The 15,742-nt window shown below is 33.4% G+C and overlaps 1 protein-coding gene across 4 annotated transcripts in view; it reads left to right on the forward strand.

Moving 5' to 3' along the window:
• Positions 1-15,742, forward strand: part of STAG1 (stromal antigen 1) — a 410,325-nt gene that overhangs the window by 353,066 nt on the left and 41,517 nt on the right. For all 4 annotated transcript variants that reach the window (XM_023260539.2, XM_045036401.1, XM_019810669.2 and 1 more), the window contains one exon: positions 4,309-4,389. In XM_023260539.2, the coding sequence (XP_023116307.1) occupies positions 4,309-4,389 (81 nt within the window). The remainder of the gene's footprint in view (positions 1-4,308; positions 4,390-15,742) is intronic.

Below are 15,742 nucleotides of genomic sequence, written 5' to 3' on the forward strand. Positions count from 1 at the left end.
ATTTTCAGTATTTTAAACATGCCCTATGCATGTAGTTAATATATATCTACACATGTATATATTACGTATGCATAATCATTTTTCTTATTATTCTGTAGTCATATTGTATTTTCCATAAAAATTCAGTTTTTCAAAACATAAACATTCTAGGAGCTTGTCATTTAGTCTTCATTTTTTAATTATTTTTTAAAATAATTTACTTAGAGAAAGCAGGGAAGGGGCAGAGAAGGAAAGAGGGAATCCCAAGAGGGTCTGCACTGTCAGCACAGAATCTGACATGGGGCTCAAACCCACAAACCATGAGATCATAACCTGAGCAAAAACCAAGAGTTGGACACTTAACTAGCTGAGTCACGCAGGCACCTCCCCACCACCTTTCTTTATTTACATATAATCCTACAGTTCATCTTTAGGATATGTATATCATTAGCCAGAAGTTGATTGACTCTCATTAATTCAATCTGTTAATCAAAGATAAAGAGCTGTGGTTCCTTTAAATAGGTAAAAGTAATTATTAAGGAAAAGGGCTAATAAATAATTTTGTTGATTATGGTAATGCTAACTGCTATAATAGATTAATCTCAATATCTCAGTGGCTTAACACAATAGAAATTTATTCTCTTATAAAGTGCAATTAAGGGAAGTGGGGTGTCACTGCACCACCCAGTCATTCAAGGACCCAAGGTCTCCTGGGTCATTGGTATCCTGCTGGCAGATAGGAGAGTAGAAGATAGAAGAGGCACTCCTGCTTCTTAACTACTTTTGCCCAGAAGTGTGCAGTATACATTACTGTGTTCTCCCAGGAGCAGTGTTAGCTCTTGGAAACAGGAGGACAGAGGGGTAGGTTTGGAAGAAATTCTTTGTCATCAGCCCTATACTTGATATATTATTGGAAGACCCTCTCCAGGGAGTCAAGGAAAGGGAGAAGGACTGTGGTCCTCACCAGTTAAAACAATCTCTTTTGGCTTTTTCTGTTTTTTGTTGTTTGTCCTTCTTGTTTTCATCTGTCTCTACTACAGAAAAATTAAGTTGCTGAATAAATGATGTCTGGACAAGTTAGTATAACATCACTAGTATGGAGGATAATGATGTAAAGCCAGGAAGAAAGCATTCTAAATTTTCTTTTGAAATGGGATCAGGTATATTGTTATATAATTATACCTGTGAGAAGACAGAATGCTTCCTAGTCAGTGAAAGTGAGCTTTTTATTTTAAAATAATACAATAGAGCCTTTTTGAAGTAAACTCATGATGAATACTGACCTATGAAACAATAAAATGGGGATGCTGTATTTGAAATAGATATTGGAGTGGACAAGTGTCTGCTCATAACCATTTCTAAGATACTTCTGCAAAACTTTGGAACAGTTTGCATAACTTCCTAGTATATAGGTCAATAGAAAGTAGAAGGAAAGGAAATTATATTTGTGATGATTAGGAGAAATGGTAAAATTAAGCTATTCTTCAACATTACTTTTTTCTATATCTTAATTTCCTACTGATAATGTTATTTGTATATTACTTTTCCGGTAGTTTAACAATTCAGGTTGTTTCAAATAAGAATTTTTTTAATATTCTCTTTTCCTTCCACACAAATCACATTACCAGTGTACCTGTATTCTAAATTAGAGGTTATCACAGTATGTCTCAACCAGTACATGTACGCATATTGAGCATTTCCTGAGTATAATGAGGTGATTTCTTTAGCATTAATGTTCATAACTTGACAGTGTTTCAGTAGTCTTGTTTCTGACATGAGTCAGTCATTTTTTTTTATTTTATTTATTTTTTTTTTAATTTTTTTTTTCAACGTTTATTTATTTTTGGGACAGAGAGAGACAGAGCATGAACGGGGGAGGAGCAGAGAGAGAGGGAGACACAGAATCGGAAACAGGCTCCAGGCTCCGGGCCATCAGCCCAGAGCCCGACGTGGGGCTCGAACTCACAGACTGCGAGATCGTGACCTGGCTGAAGTCGGACGCTTAACCGACTGCGCCACCCAGGCGCCCCAAGTCATTTAATTATTACTATGTTTGATAAGATCCTGACATCATCTTACTGATGTTACATCAAAGGCAGCACTACTTATCCCTCTAATTCTGATGAGTTATTTTCAGTGGTGAATAGGTGTATTGGAGATATGTTTTGCTTATGTGATCTGGATCCTAAAATTTTTGAAGTTCAAACCAGCTAAAATTTTAACCACTTTTCTTCACATTCTACTTACTGATTTCTATTTTGATTTATTATCTACATATATCTCTTCTTATAATTTTTAGTTTATCAAGTGGGGAAGATAATAGAGATACTATAATGATGGAATATATTATTAGATAATGCTTTATTGCAATAAAAATATATCATGTATTCAAACAAAAATGTAGTAAAAGCCCTATCCAAAATGAAATTATTCTATAGTTATGATTCTTAACCAGTTTTATCTTCCTGAATTCTGTTATTTGTCTCTGAAAATAAGGACAGATATTTCATAGAACAAGAATTCAGTGCCAATAGAAAATGAAAATGTGCCTATGTCCATTAGTATTTAGAGAAATGTAAGTTAATACTACATTAAGATAGTACTCTTGGTACTATCTACCATAAAGTTAAACATGCACACACTATATAATCCAGCAATCCTATTCGTACAACAGTGGCCCTCAAAGTGTAGTTTGGAGAGCCCTGTTAGTTTCCAGGACAGGTCTTTGAGAGCAAACTATTTTTATGATAAGAGGAAGATATTATTTGCTTTTATTATCTCACAAATGTACATTGAAGTATTGGTATCTTGTCAAAGAATATCCACATTTATCTATAAAGACTACTAAAATGTAATTCTTTTTCCAGCAATCTGTGACACTGGAATTTCTTCACATACTTCAATCAAAACAGCATATTTTAATAAAATGCAGAAGCAGATTTGAAACCCTGTTTTCTATTAAGCTGGACATTAAAGAGATTTGCAAAACTGTGAAACAGTGCCATTCTTCCCACTAAATGATTTTCATTTTAGAAAATTTAGTGCTTTTTCAGAAATATGTATTCTTTATTATATAATTTGTTCATTTTAATTTTTTTAAGTTTACTTATTTATTTTGAGAGCAAGAGAGACAGAGAGCACATAAGTGGGGTGGGGCAGAGGGAAGGAGAGACCAAATGCCAAGCAGACTGCATGCCATCAGTGCAGAGCCCAACATGGACTTGAACTCACAGAGTGTGAGATCATGACCTGAGCCGGTAACAAGAGTCAGACATAACAAACTGGGACACCCAGGCACCTCTATTAATTTTTAAATGAATTAATATGTATTTGAAACATTACTTATAATTTCTAATATGATAAATGTGTTATATAATTCACATAAACAAAAGCAATTTAGGTTTCTTTGAAAGGAATTTTTTAGTAATTTTTAAGAGTGTAGAAAGGTCCTGAAACTAAAAACTTCAAGAACCTCTTAGCTAGACAAATGCATGTATGGGTACCAGGAGACATAGAATAAGAATGTTCATAGCAGCATTATTCATGATGGCCTCAAACTATAAGCACTGTAAAAGCTCAGCAACAATGGAATGAATGAATAAATAGGAGGATATTGTAAATATAGTATAAAGAAATAATGAACTATAGCTATATGCAGCAATGTGTATGAATCCTAACTATAAATGTTAAAATGAAAGAAATCAGAATCAAAGTAATACATATTACATGATTCCATTTATATAATATTCACAACTAGACATAATAAACTCAGTATTTAGAGATGGAGACTTAGGTAGATAAAATGTACTGACTGCCTGATAAGTCAAAATGACTATTACCCTTCCTTAGAGGGAAGAAAAATATTGGGAGAAATTGCTGGCAATGTTCTGTTTCTTGATCTGGGTGGTGGTTACATAGATAACTTTCTTTATATTAAGTTATTAAATGTTTTATGTACATTTCTGTATAAGTGTTCTATTTCATAGTAAAAATGCTTTAAAACAAAAGTAATCATTATAAAATTTGGATAAAACTTATTTCTTCAGTCTCCCTTTAAAAATCTGTGCAAACTATTCATAACAGTAGATTTTTGTTTAAAACATAGTGTTATTTGGGTCCATATTTATCAAGGCATGTTATATCTTTATTCTCTAGATTGATATGTTGGTTTGTCTTTTTTTTAACCAAATATTATTTTACACATTCCATTAATTCTACAAAAATTTAGACTTGAAACCTTATTATAAGAAAAAAACTATGATAAACATTGTTAATACTGTACAAACATAAATTATGTCTCATTTGTTTGAATTTTTTTATTTGATACAGATAGTCGTACAGGCACTGCAGTGTTCCCATTACTCGATTCTTTGGCAGTTGGTGAAAATTACTGATGGTTCTCCTTCCAAAGTAAGTAAGAGTTTCTGAAGGCAGAAGGGTTATTACTAAAACAAAATAACCTTGTTTAAATCATTATTTAATAATTTATTGTTACTAGTTATTATAATAAATTATAATTTTTAATAAAATATATAATAATTATTGTTATCAATTTTGCTTTATCCTATGAGTAAGTATATTTTACCTCTTTGGAAGATAACCAGTTCTTCAACAGATGCAGAGTTGTATAGATACACCAAGTTAAAAGTCTTATAAGGAATAATTGTAGTGGAAACCACAAGAGCTCTGATAAATGGCATGCTATTTAAAAGAAAAATATGGAAGGTAATACTGTGTAGCTCTTAGTTATTGAATTATGGCACCTTGGGGCCCAAACTAAACAACATTCTTGTTAAAAACAAATTGTTAGATAAATTTTTTAAAATTTTAATCTATGCATGGCCATTCGAAATAAAGGAAATACAAATCAGAGATTAAAATGAAACTAGGATCTAAGAGAATCAAATCAGAGCCTAAAGCCTAGTTAACCTTGAGGATATTGTCTAATCTAGACAAATCCCAAGGCCCTTCCAAGGTGGAATATCTAATGGGTAGCACATCTCCCTGATAAACTTGGGATCCTAAAGAGCTACTTCCCACACAAGGGTAAATTAGAAATAAGCCCACACCAGCTCCATTCATGGGGGGATGTAAGGAAAATAGCCTGTCTTAAAATTTGTCATTGATTAAATGGGAGAAAATACGTCTTTCATGAAAGTTGATAGCCATGAGCGAGTTTTCATATAGGTTCCCACCCTAAATTCATACTACTTCAGTGCTCCATTAAAAAAAAATTTTTAAAGCAAATTAAGATTTTGATTTAAAATATTTGTGGTAGTGATATCTTCAAGCACCTAATAGAATCAAATGTAATTAATTCCTTTTTGAAGGAATTTGCCTCTAAGAGGCAAATAAAATTTAAAGAAAAATGAGCTTATAGTAAAGACTACTCAACTAAAAAGAAAATGAGAAACCATGAACAGAACCATGAAGAGAATCAGACCAAAAAAATACTATTTATATATTAGAACTGTCTGATACAAATATAAATATATTTCAGTTGTCTCATGAAATGAGAAAGGCTTGAACATAGGAGTAAAAACAAATACTTGATAAAGAACCAAATAAAAATATTATGTTTACATATCTTCCTCTTAATAAAACAGGTGATATTCAACCAGTAAAGAAGGCTAATAATACATCATAGAACCAACAACTTGATATGGAGCATTCTTTTCTTTCCTGTTAATAATTTGAGGATTTTTCTGCCTTTAGAAAATACTTGGGGTTTTATTTATTTTCAGTTAGAACAACAGTAATATATTGGTTAGCCGCCTCATTTTTCTATTTTATTGACAATGTTAGTCTTAAAAAGCAAAAATCAGAGTTAACCTTTTGTTAGTAACAAAAGTCATTTAAAGGTGTATTACATTTTCATGTCTTTGAAATGTTCTTTAATATGGCAAAATTAAAGGAGCTTGAATATATGTAAGTTAAAATTTGATAGCAAGAGTGTGTATATTACACACAATTACTTAATTTTTACTTTGATTTTTCCATCTGATTTTGGCATTCATTTTTTTTCCACTTAGATTATTTAGGTTATCTGAGCTCTTTATAATTTGGCTGGATATTGATACTTGTATTTAAGTAAATTGGAATATATACTTGTTAAAAATTTAGCATAATTAATGGTTAATTCCTCTATTAAGTTTAATTTCAGTTTTGTTCTTTTGTAACTATATTCCATAATTGGAGTGAGACTTATTCTTGAACCCACTTCTTTGAATGTTTTCTGTTTTTTTAAATCCTGTTATGGTAGAATTATTTTGAGATTCCTTACCTTTCTGTTTAATTTCTCACACATCTTCTAATAAAAGATATCTTCCTTTTTTGTCATTGGTCATAATACAGATTTTGTAGTTGTCATTGCCACAGTGGCAATGCAGCTTTTGTGGTCAACACTGATTTTCTTTATGCTAGAAAGAATGCTGCAGGATCTTTTAGGTGCTTTATTATTCAGTTGATTTCTGTTTATAGTCTTGTGTGCATTCATATCATATATGAAATTCTCCTTACTTTAAGTGTCTCTCTCACATTATTTCTTCTCATTTTGAAGTTGTTGGGTTTTTTTTTTAACCAAAGTGTATTCCGTAATTAATCATTGTGTGTTGTTTATATCTATAATTTAAAAGTAATTCTCTAAGTGATAATCTTGAAAAGCGTGAATCTTCAAAACACAGGCAAACTTTAAAAGTCTCTCGTTGCTAAGATTTCTCCTTATAAAACAGTTGTATTGATTTTTATGCATAGTAATAACTAGTTCATGAATTGCCAAACTTTCTAATCCGCTGTATGATGTAGAATATCTTTGAAACTTTAAGATCTTTGAAACTTTAAAAACGTAAGCTTTGTATGCATTTAATATATATTATTACTATCCCATTTGTTACCAGCTTCCTAACTGTAGTTCCAGCCACATCATTAGCTTGTTGTGTAAATAACCTTGAGGCAAATCACTTGGATAATTTTAAAACCAGTAATTTATGTCATAGCATTTTATCTATTGTGAATTGCGTTCCAGATATTAATAACAACTAAAATAATCACGTGTGTCAGGTTACTTATTTATAAAATTGAAAGTTATATTGGGCCAATTTTTTCTAGCTCTAAAATTCTTCAATCTGCTAAGGTTAATAACTTCCTTAACTGCAGATGTCTGGTAGATATATAAGAATCTCAACAGTGATTGGCTCTAGGAAATAGAAATTCTTTGGGGGCAGGCATAAGGAGATAAATTTACTTTTTGCTTTATACCTTTTGATACTGTTGGAGGGATTGTTTTTATTGATGATATCTAACAGTGATAATTTTATCACAACAACTTTCAAAAACTACTAGTACAAAAACATCTTGATTCTCCATCCGAATCTTACGTTTTGACTTATCATATATAACTCACAGAGTTGTTAAACTTGGATGAATACTAGAAAAATGCCTAATGCATCCTGTATCTTATTTGTTGTAGCAACATTATTCTATTGTTTATAAATGTGATATTAAAGCTATAAGGAAGTTTGGAAGTGATTTGATGGAACCTGTTGTAGATAAGGCCTAGAAGAGGACATTGCTGTTAATATTTGTTGATGTTTTACATCAAGTGATTTTGTAAATCACTTGAATTAAATGCTTTAATTAAGTCTTCCTAATAATTCTAAAGTGGATGTTATGATAACCCTATTGTACTGATAAGGAACCTGATACTTAGAAACATTGGGACTTGACTAAGATCAGAAACTTAGAGCACAATTCTTTTGAATCTCAATCAAGTAGTTCTTCTATTAGCACTTTTTAAATTCTTCCGTTATTAAGATTTTAATACAACTAGCTCTAGAGAGTTTTGTTGTTGTCGTTGTTGTTGTTAACAAATTTTCTAAGGACACATTGGTTGACTACTTGCTGAACACAAGCTAACAATGTGTGTTAATCAGTTGGATACTGAAGTTATGTTATATAGCCACTTTTCATCATCTGTATCCCTGAAGAGGATACATTTAAATGAGAAGTGACTGTGATTTTAAATGCCTCAGTTTGTAATGCCCAGTGGGTTACAGTTTAAGTATACAGTTATGAGGTCAACTTATGTTTTTGATTAATAAATTGTTTATTAGTGTTTGGTGTATAATATAAAGCAGAAAGGTTTTCATAAATTTGGCCTCTATTATTGGAGTACTTGTTCATTGTAAAAAATATATAAATAAAATTTCTGAATCTTACCACCTATGGATAACCACTGTTGATATTTTGGTGTATTTTCCTTCAATACTTTTTCTAACATATTTCAGTCTTATTGAAATCATAATGTGTTTGCAGTTTCCAAAATTTTGTGTCTCCTCTACAATCAACATTTCCTTCAGTTATTAAGTGTTTATAGATAATATATTTAATGTATGCATGATAGTCCATTGTATAGCTCTACCATAATTTATTTTACCACTCTTATCTCTTGGATATTTAGGTTGTTTAAGCATGTTAAGAAATAAAATTAATGCCATGATGGACATTCTGGTACAAAAGTTTGTTCTGTGTTTTACATTGTTTCATCCTGTATTATATTCTTAGAAATGGAACTGCTGGGTCAAAGATGGTACATACTTTTAAGGCTTGATTTATATTGCCAAATTGCCTTTCAGAGAGTACTTTCTAAAATTTATTTTTCTTTTCTGTTGTCATGAACATGGTCATTCAGAAATTTATGAATGGTACTTATATTTGAAGTTTAAATTCAACACAACAGTGAACACTTTTATAAAATAAAGTATGTGAGAAGACTATATCAAGAACAGGATTAGATCTTTATTTGAACTGGAAGTGCATTGGGTTTCACCAATGGGTATTTCCTCTGTTCCCCTAATTTCCAGAGTTGAAGCTCTTTGGCAGTCACACAGGTCATGCTCAGTATACTTTGCTCCGGTGCCCCCTAGTGCTGGTCCTGTAGAAGCAGCCTTCAGTTTCTCTTCTCTAACAGAAAACATCCTTCTTCCTTCAGCTCCTTCTGGACATATACAAAGACATTTAAAGAGCCAGGTAAATAAGAGTTAGGGCTAATATAATGCCCCTATTGCCTTTTTTGGCCTGGGGATCTAGAATTTACCCTAAGTATTTTTTTTCCCTCCTGGGAGGAGCTGTCCTACTCTCTCTAATCTTAAATTTGTAGCTCTCTCCCTTACCCTGCATGTTCCTAAGACAGTGGTAGACAGGGCCTGGGGCAGACATCCCTGCCTTTTGGACCCTGGCCCTATTCCCTAATCTTTTAAGTTAAAGAAAATCAGCATCCCTCAGGTAACTGTAAGTCACATTATTATTGAGGTATTTAGCTGCAAAATTTATTCCTCCATTACCTTCTTCACTGAAGAGTCTCCTCTGCAGAGTCCAACTTGTTTACCTCCAAACAGACTGAGGAAGGGAAGAGTTAGGGTGAAGGTGGGACCTGAAGATGGCCAAGCTCAGTGAGGAGACATGTTTAACCTTGCTATTCTTTATACAAACATACATTTTTAGAAATGTACTAGAAATAGTCTTAAAATGTGTAAAATTCTACAGGCGGCTTTCTACACCTCTTTCTTTTCCCTTCCTAGTCCTTTAAAATAACAAAAATAAGAGAGCTCACTTGGGACCTTGCTCCAGATTCCTAGAATCATAAAATACCTCTCCATCTGCAGAGTTAACTGCTTTGTATGGGGAAGAAATGGGGCCAAGAATGGGAAGTAATAGTTGTCTCTCTAGGAACAAATTTTTAGTAGCATATAACCATTTTACTTCATTCTTTTCTTCTTAAATCTTTAACCCTTACCTTTTATTTCATGAGAATTCCATCCTCAGTAAGTATCTAGTTAATTTAAAGCCTTTCCTTTTGATTGTTCCAAGACTTCATAGTCATTCTTTGATAGTTATGTTTCTATTAATATTAAGTCCTATCTCAGGTGCCTCATGGCTGGTCTAGGAAAGTTAGGGGAAAAGGATCCAGATCTTGTTTAATACCCTTTTCTTGTTCAGCTCTCAGAATGTTCTTTGAAGGAAAAATAAAAAGTCTGGAATACTGAAGTAGATGACTGTTTATACCAGATTCCAAACTTCTCCAAAATTTTAAATAACATTCTAAAAATCTCTGAAATCAGAAGTAAATATGTTCAACTTAGAAAAGAACTTACAAGCCATGATTCTAACATTCTGTTAAGAATTACATGCTGTTTGCAACCCTATTCCTCCTGGGCCTCCAGTTTTGAACATTGCTGTCTGGTGGGGAAAGACCATGTAATTCTTCCTCAAGCTTTACTAGCTTGTCCAGTCAGGTGCTGTTTCTACTTACACGGGGACAGTGGTATTTAAAGCACCTAATTTATAAACACTGAAACTCCTTAACATATATAATGCCTTTCATATAAGTAGTAAGCCAGGACTGAGAAGATCTGTTCTAAGTAACAGTTATTATAATGTAAAAGTATGTTTTAACAGAGCTTATCTGAGGTCTAAAGCAGTTTTAAGAATGTTTAAATAAAACATAACATTTCCCACTTTCTTGTACAGAGATTGGAGATTTGCCTCACCAGAATAAGTGATAAAAGAAGTTTGTTTTCCTCTGTCCATTTAGAATAGAAAGGAAATGTGTGTTTTATATTCTACTTAATATCCTCTGATATCATAATGCCTTTTCCTTCCTACAATAGGTTTTTTGTTTTTAAAATGTTTTTTCCAGCAGCCATTCTAAAATTTCTAGGTATTTGTTATATGATTTCTTGTCACATACCCAATTCATATATATATAAGAAGCTCCTACTTTGTAAATAAGGTATATTTCCAGAATTTTTTGTGTCGGAGCATTATCTTTGGAGTTAAATGTAAGTTTGAATTTTGGTGCCATTTTTTACCTCCTGTGGCAAAGATAAGCAAGTTACTTCACCTTTGAACCTGAGTTTCCTAATGGGTATGTGATCAATCACTGTTGGATATGGTTGTTGGGAAGATTGAATTGAAAAAAGTGTTTCAGCAAACAATAACTTTGTTTTGATGGCATTAAACTGAGTCCTTGTCTATGCTTTCCTAGTCTCCCCTTTCACAACCAAGAATGGGTGCTAAATGAACTATTATCTTAGGCTGTGGAAGTGAGTAAACATGCCCAGTAGCTAGTGTAGAGAAAACATGGTAGTTGTTTGTTCTCCATCTGTATCTTGGAATGATTTGGGGATTCAGGTCTCTCACTTTGGTCCTAACAGTCGCTACTTTTCCCCTGCCCTTCTGATTCTTCCTTTAGCTTCCTTCATCTTGATACACTATAGGAAGGAAGTCAGAAGATGTTTTGGAACTACAGTAGGCAGTTTAAGGGTACCTGGATCATAAATGGATTAATCTGAGGCAATGGCAAGAGTCAGCAGGTGGGGATTCAAATTACCAAGAACAGCAACAACACTGAAAACTAGGTATTACATTTGGGGGTTAAATATTCAGTAGTTAATTTACTGTGTATTCACAGAAGGGGCGCACACTGTCCCCATCCCCCAAAAGAGAAGCTAGTAGCAGCTATTCATACAAGAAAGCAGTTTTAAAGGGTTTTTAAACATGGGGTTGAAACATACGAAAGCAGTTTTAAACATAGTGTGTACTCCACTACAGTGGTGACACTTTTTACTATGTCTCTTGTTCACTGATGTATCCCAAGTGAATGAATATAGTTTCATTTGTTTTTATCATATTTAATGTGAATAATCACTTATTGGGCTGAAAAATAATGAGCCTCACTATGTGTTAGTAAGGGTGCTAAATACAGGTAAACATAACACAGTTTATACTTCAAAGAGCTTTATAGCCCAGTACAGACAGGACATACTATAGGCCATGGGCCAAATGTGGCCTGTCCCCTGTTTTTATGATAAAGTTTTAATGGAACACAGCCATGCTCAATAATTTATGTGCTATGTAGGGCTGCTTTTATATTAAGTGTCAGAGTTAAGTGGTTGGGACAGACATTGCATGGCTGATGGAGCCTAAAATATTACTATCTGACCCTTTACACAAAAAGTTTGCCAATCCCTGGCTTCGTAAGGTAACCCCATGGTCTTGTTTGTCAATAACCCTATTTGTCTTTTCTGGGTAACTAGTCTTGTGCCCCTTTTTTGTCATGAACACTGATCACCAAATTCTTTACAGGCTTTATTTTCATATCCTGACATCTTTGACCTGGTCTTGGTCCTTATTTTACAACTTTTCTATTTATGCCCATTCTAAAAATGTGTATTTGGCAGGTAATACTGAATGAGTTTTATGGATGTACTGCTAGTTTTTCTGTGGCTTCAGTTTCTGGCTGTGGTTATCTTAAGGGTATTTCATAGCTGTAGATAAAAGAACAACTAAATTTAGTCTTTCTCTTGACATGTAAAGTTGTGATACGTAATAAAAAGGAATCACAAAAATGAAGAAAGCTAAAGGAGAAGTCAGAGTTATAGGGGCAAAATAGTGACTGTTAGGACCAAAGGGACAAACTTAACTTCCAACATTATTGCAAAATGCAGATGGAGGACAAAATCTACCATGCTGCATGTCAGATCTACAGTAGCTACATATTCGTGTGTGTAGGAACTAAATTCTGACCTTTCTCCACTGACTATAATCATGTTGAGATACTTGGTTCTTAAGGCACAGTCTACATTTAAGATCTGTTTTTCTTCTCAAGATGTTAGAGTAAGTCAACTTTGAGCCTTTGTGCCTTTGGGAAAACTTCTTTCTAATATGGCTTATAAGATAAATTCACCATCTTAATTATGCCAGCCTTGTTGAAAATTTTTCATTGTTGAGATTTTGCCGACCAGGGTGTAAAACATCTTAATTCCTTGAAATTTTGGTTTCAGTACTACCAGGAAGAAAAAAACCAAAAAATGAAAAACTTCAGCCAGGCTAGTTAAGCAGCTTGCAAAATGGATATGAAAGAATCTAGCCCCAAGATACAACTTAAGTCTCAGTATAATCTTATCACCTGACCCATTTGAATTCCTTTCCATAGCTACTTTAGGGAAAAGTGTTCATGATGCCAAGCTGCTTTCTGAAAATAAGAGACAATACTGTTTCATTTAGGAAAAAGTGTTTGAAAAGAAGTACCATATACTTAGTTTATATATAGCTTATCCTGGACTAAGTGGCAGATTACTCTTCTGTTCACTGTGTTTAGTTCTCACCTCTGTAATTCAGGTACTCTGGCTTGTAAGGGAATTTATAAGTAAAGTACTATCCTATTAAAAGTTGTAGAGGTACTCCCTAAATATTCTAGTTTCTTAAAATTGCAGTCTGGATAATCAGCATATCTTGTTCTTGGGTTATTGTTTTTCAGAGTCCATCAGGTTGACTGGCTGTTTTGTTTATATGTAAATATACTTGAGTAATTTGAGTTTCAAATATCTTACCTCCATAATGCCTGTTTCCTCAACATAGTAATTTTCTCAATTTATAGAAAAAAGTCATTATAGCAAAATGGTTAAGAGCACAGACTAGAGGCACACTGCTTTGGTCTTTGGGCCTGCATTTAACATCTTTGTGCCTGTTTCTTCATATATAAAATGGGAGTGATAATAATATCAGTACCCATCACAGTTATGAGGATTAGTTGAATTTAATTCATGAAAAGCTAAGATTAGTGCCTGGTACACAGTAAGTGCCAGTAAATGTTAACTTTATTACTGTTGAATTCTAGCCCAGAAAAATACCGCATACAAAATGCTCTTGTTTATTCAGTGTAAGTTGAACATATTTAATTTTTTTCACAATGACTTTGCAACTATTACAACAGGAGAGAAAGTATTTCATTCCAGAATATGTGGAATGTAATAAGTTTTCTCAAATTTTAAAATAGCCAGTGGCTTATATTTAAATTTTTTAAGTTTATTTCTTTATTTTGAGAGAGAGTGTGCCAGGGAGGGGCAGAAAGTGGGGGAGGGAGGGCTTGTGGGTAAGAGAATCCCAAGCAGCTTCTGCACTGTCAACAAGCCCAGCATGGGGCTCGAATTCACGAACTGTAAGATCATGGCCTGAGCTGAAACCAAGAGTCGGATACTGAAACCAACTGAGCCACCCAGGTGCCCCTCAGTGGTTTATATTTTAAAGGAGTTCAAGTAAATTACTAATTTTTGTGCTTTTAAAACTAAGCTCTTATTATTGGCCCTATTTAGAATCTTTTTATGTTTTTATTTTTTCTTATCCTTATTCTTGTTTTTTAAGAGACATTAAGAATAAAGCCCATTCTGTGAAACTTACCTTAATACTTGAGCTTTAAGCTGGCAAACCCTGAACCTCTTTTAAAGTTTTGATTGAACATCCTGAAAATTTCTCAAGATATTTATTACCACATATCCCAGAAGTGGTTGCCTGCCTTAACTTAGCACAATCACAGCCTTGGGAATCATCATTCCAACTATTTTAATCAAATGAAATATTGTAAAGTGAATAAAAGCACTGTATTCTGAAATCTACAAGAACCTGTCTCTTCCCAGCTGTTTAAAGGGCTTTACCATATAAGATTTACTTAAAATATATAGTATCTCTGCCCATTTACCTAAAACTATTAGTTTTATATTTCTCTTAATGGAATCGAACTGACTATAATTAAATTAATTTTCTTGAGCACTCAGATAATATTTAAGTTGCATCCAAATCTAGTGCAAACTTTACTGCTAAAGGCCTTTAGCTTCTATTTTCTTGGTTGCTTCCCATTTCCAGTTTCTTCTTAAAATACTTCTACTGATTAGTCATTGGTAGGCTGCTTACTTAGTTGCGATGTTAAATTTATAATTCTTCAAAAGAATTGGCAAGTTACCATTTTACATAAGACACATCTGCTTTATAATCGACCTTTAAAGGAATATTTGGCTTCAACTCCAAAGATAGCTGATTCCCTAGACTGCTTCTTTGCACGCTAACTGAGAAATTTAAGGAAATAAAGGAGCATTAATACCTCCTAGCACCATTTTTTCAAACTCTATTTAGAGTTTGATAAAATGAAGATATTACACATTGACCCTAGGATTGTGATATTATCTGTATTACGTATACTTGCATTTCATTCAGTATTTATTAAACACCTGCCGTGTGCCAAGCACTATTCTAGGTACTAGCAATGGAACAGTGAACATTCATTCTTTGAATAGTGGGAGGTTTATTATCACTTAGCACCTGTCTTGTTCTCGTTTGAGTGCCTATGAGTGAATTCAGCAGAATCACAGAGTACCATAGAATCTCATAGTTCAGCTGTCTTGTTTATAGATTTTTAAACTCTGTAATTCTGAGACATAAAATAATTGACTAAGATCATAGAGCTAGTCAGTAGCATGGCTTTTTTTTCTTTCAGTTACTTATTCAGCAAAGAGTTGCCTTCTTTTTCTTCCATTCAAGAAAATGGAAGATTTCCGCTGTAGTCTGACTTCAGCCCTTTTAATTCCATTAAAAGTTTTCTCCCCAAGATCACTCACAACCTCATCATTGTTTTATGGGATACTTTCTAATCCTTAGCTTGTCTTTTCTGTTATGGCATTTGTCACTATTAAATTACTATCTCCATTTTTTAATGTTGGTGTTTTTTTCCTTAAAAACATTTTCTGGGGCACCTGGATGGCTCAGTTGGTTAAGCATCCAACTGTTGATTTCAGCTCAGGACATGAACTGATGGTTTGTGAGATTGAGCCCCACATCTAGCTCTGTGCTGACAGCATGGAGCCTGCTTGGATTATCTCTCTACCTCTCTCTCTCCGCCTCTCCCATCCACTCACATGTGTGCATACCCTTT

This window comes from Felis catus, chromosome C2 (assembly GCF_018350175.1).
Source record: "Felis catus isolate Fca126 chromosome C2, F.catus_Fca126_mat1.0, whole genome shotgun sequence".
NCBI lineage: Eukaryota > Metazoa > Chordata > Mammalia > Carnivora > Felidae > Felis > Felis catus.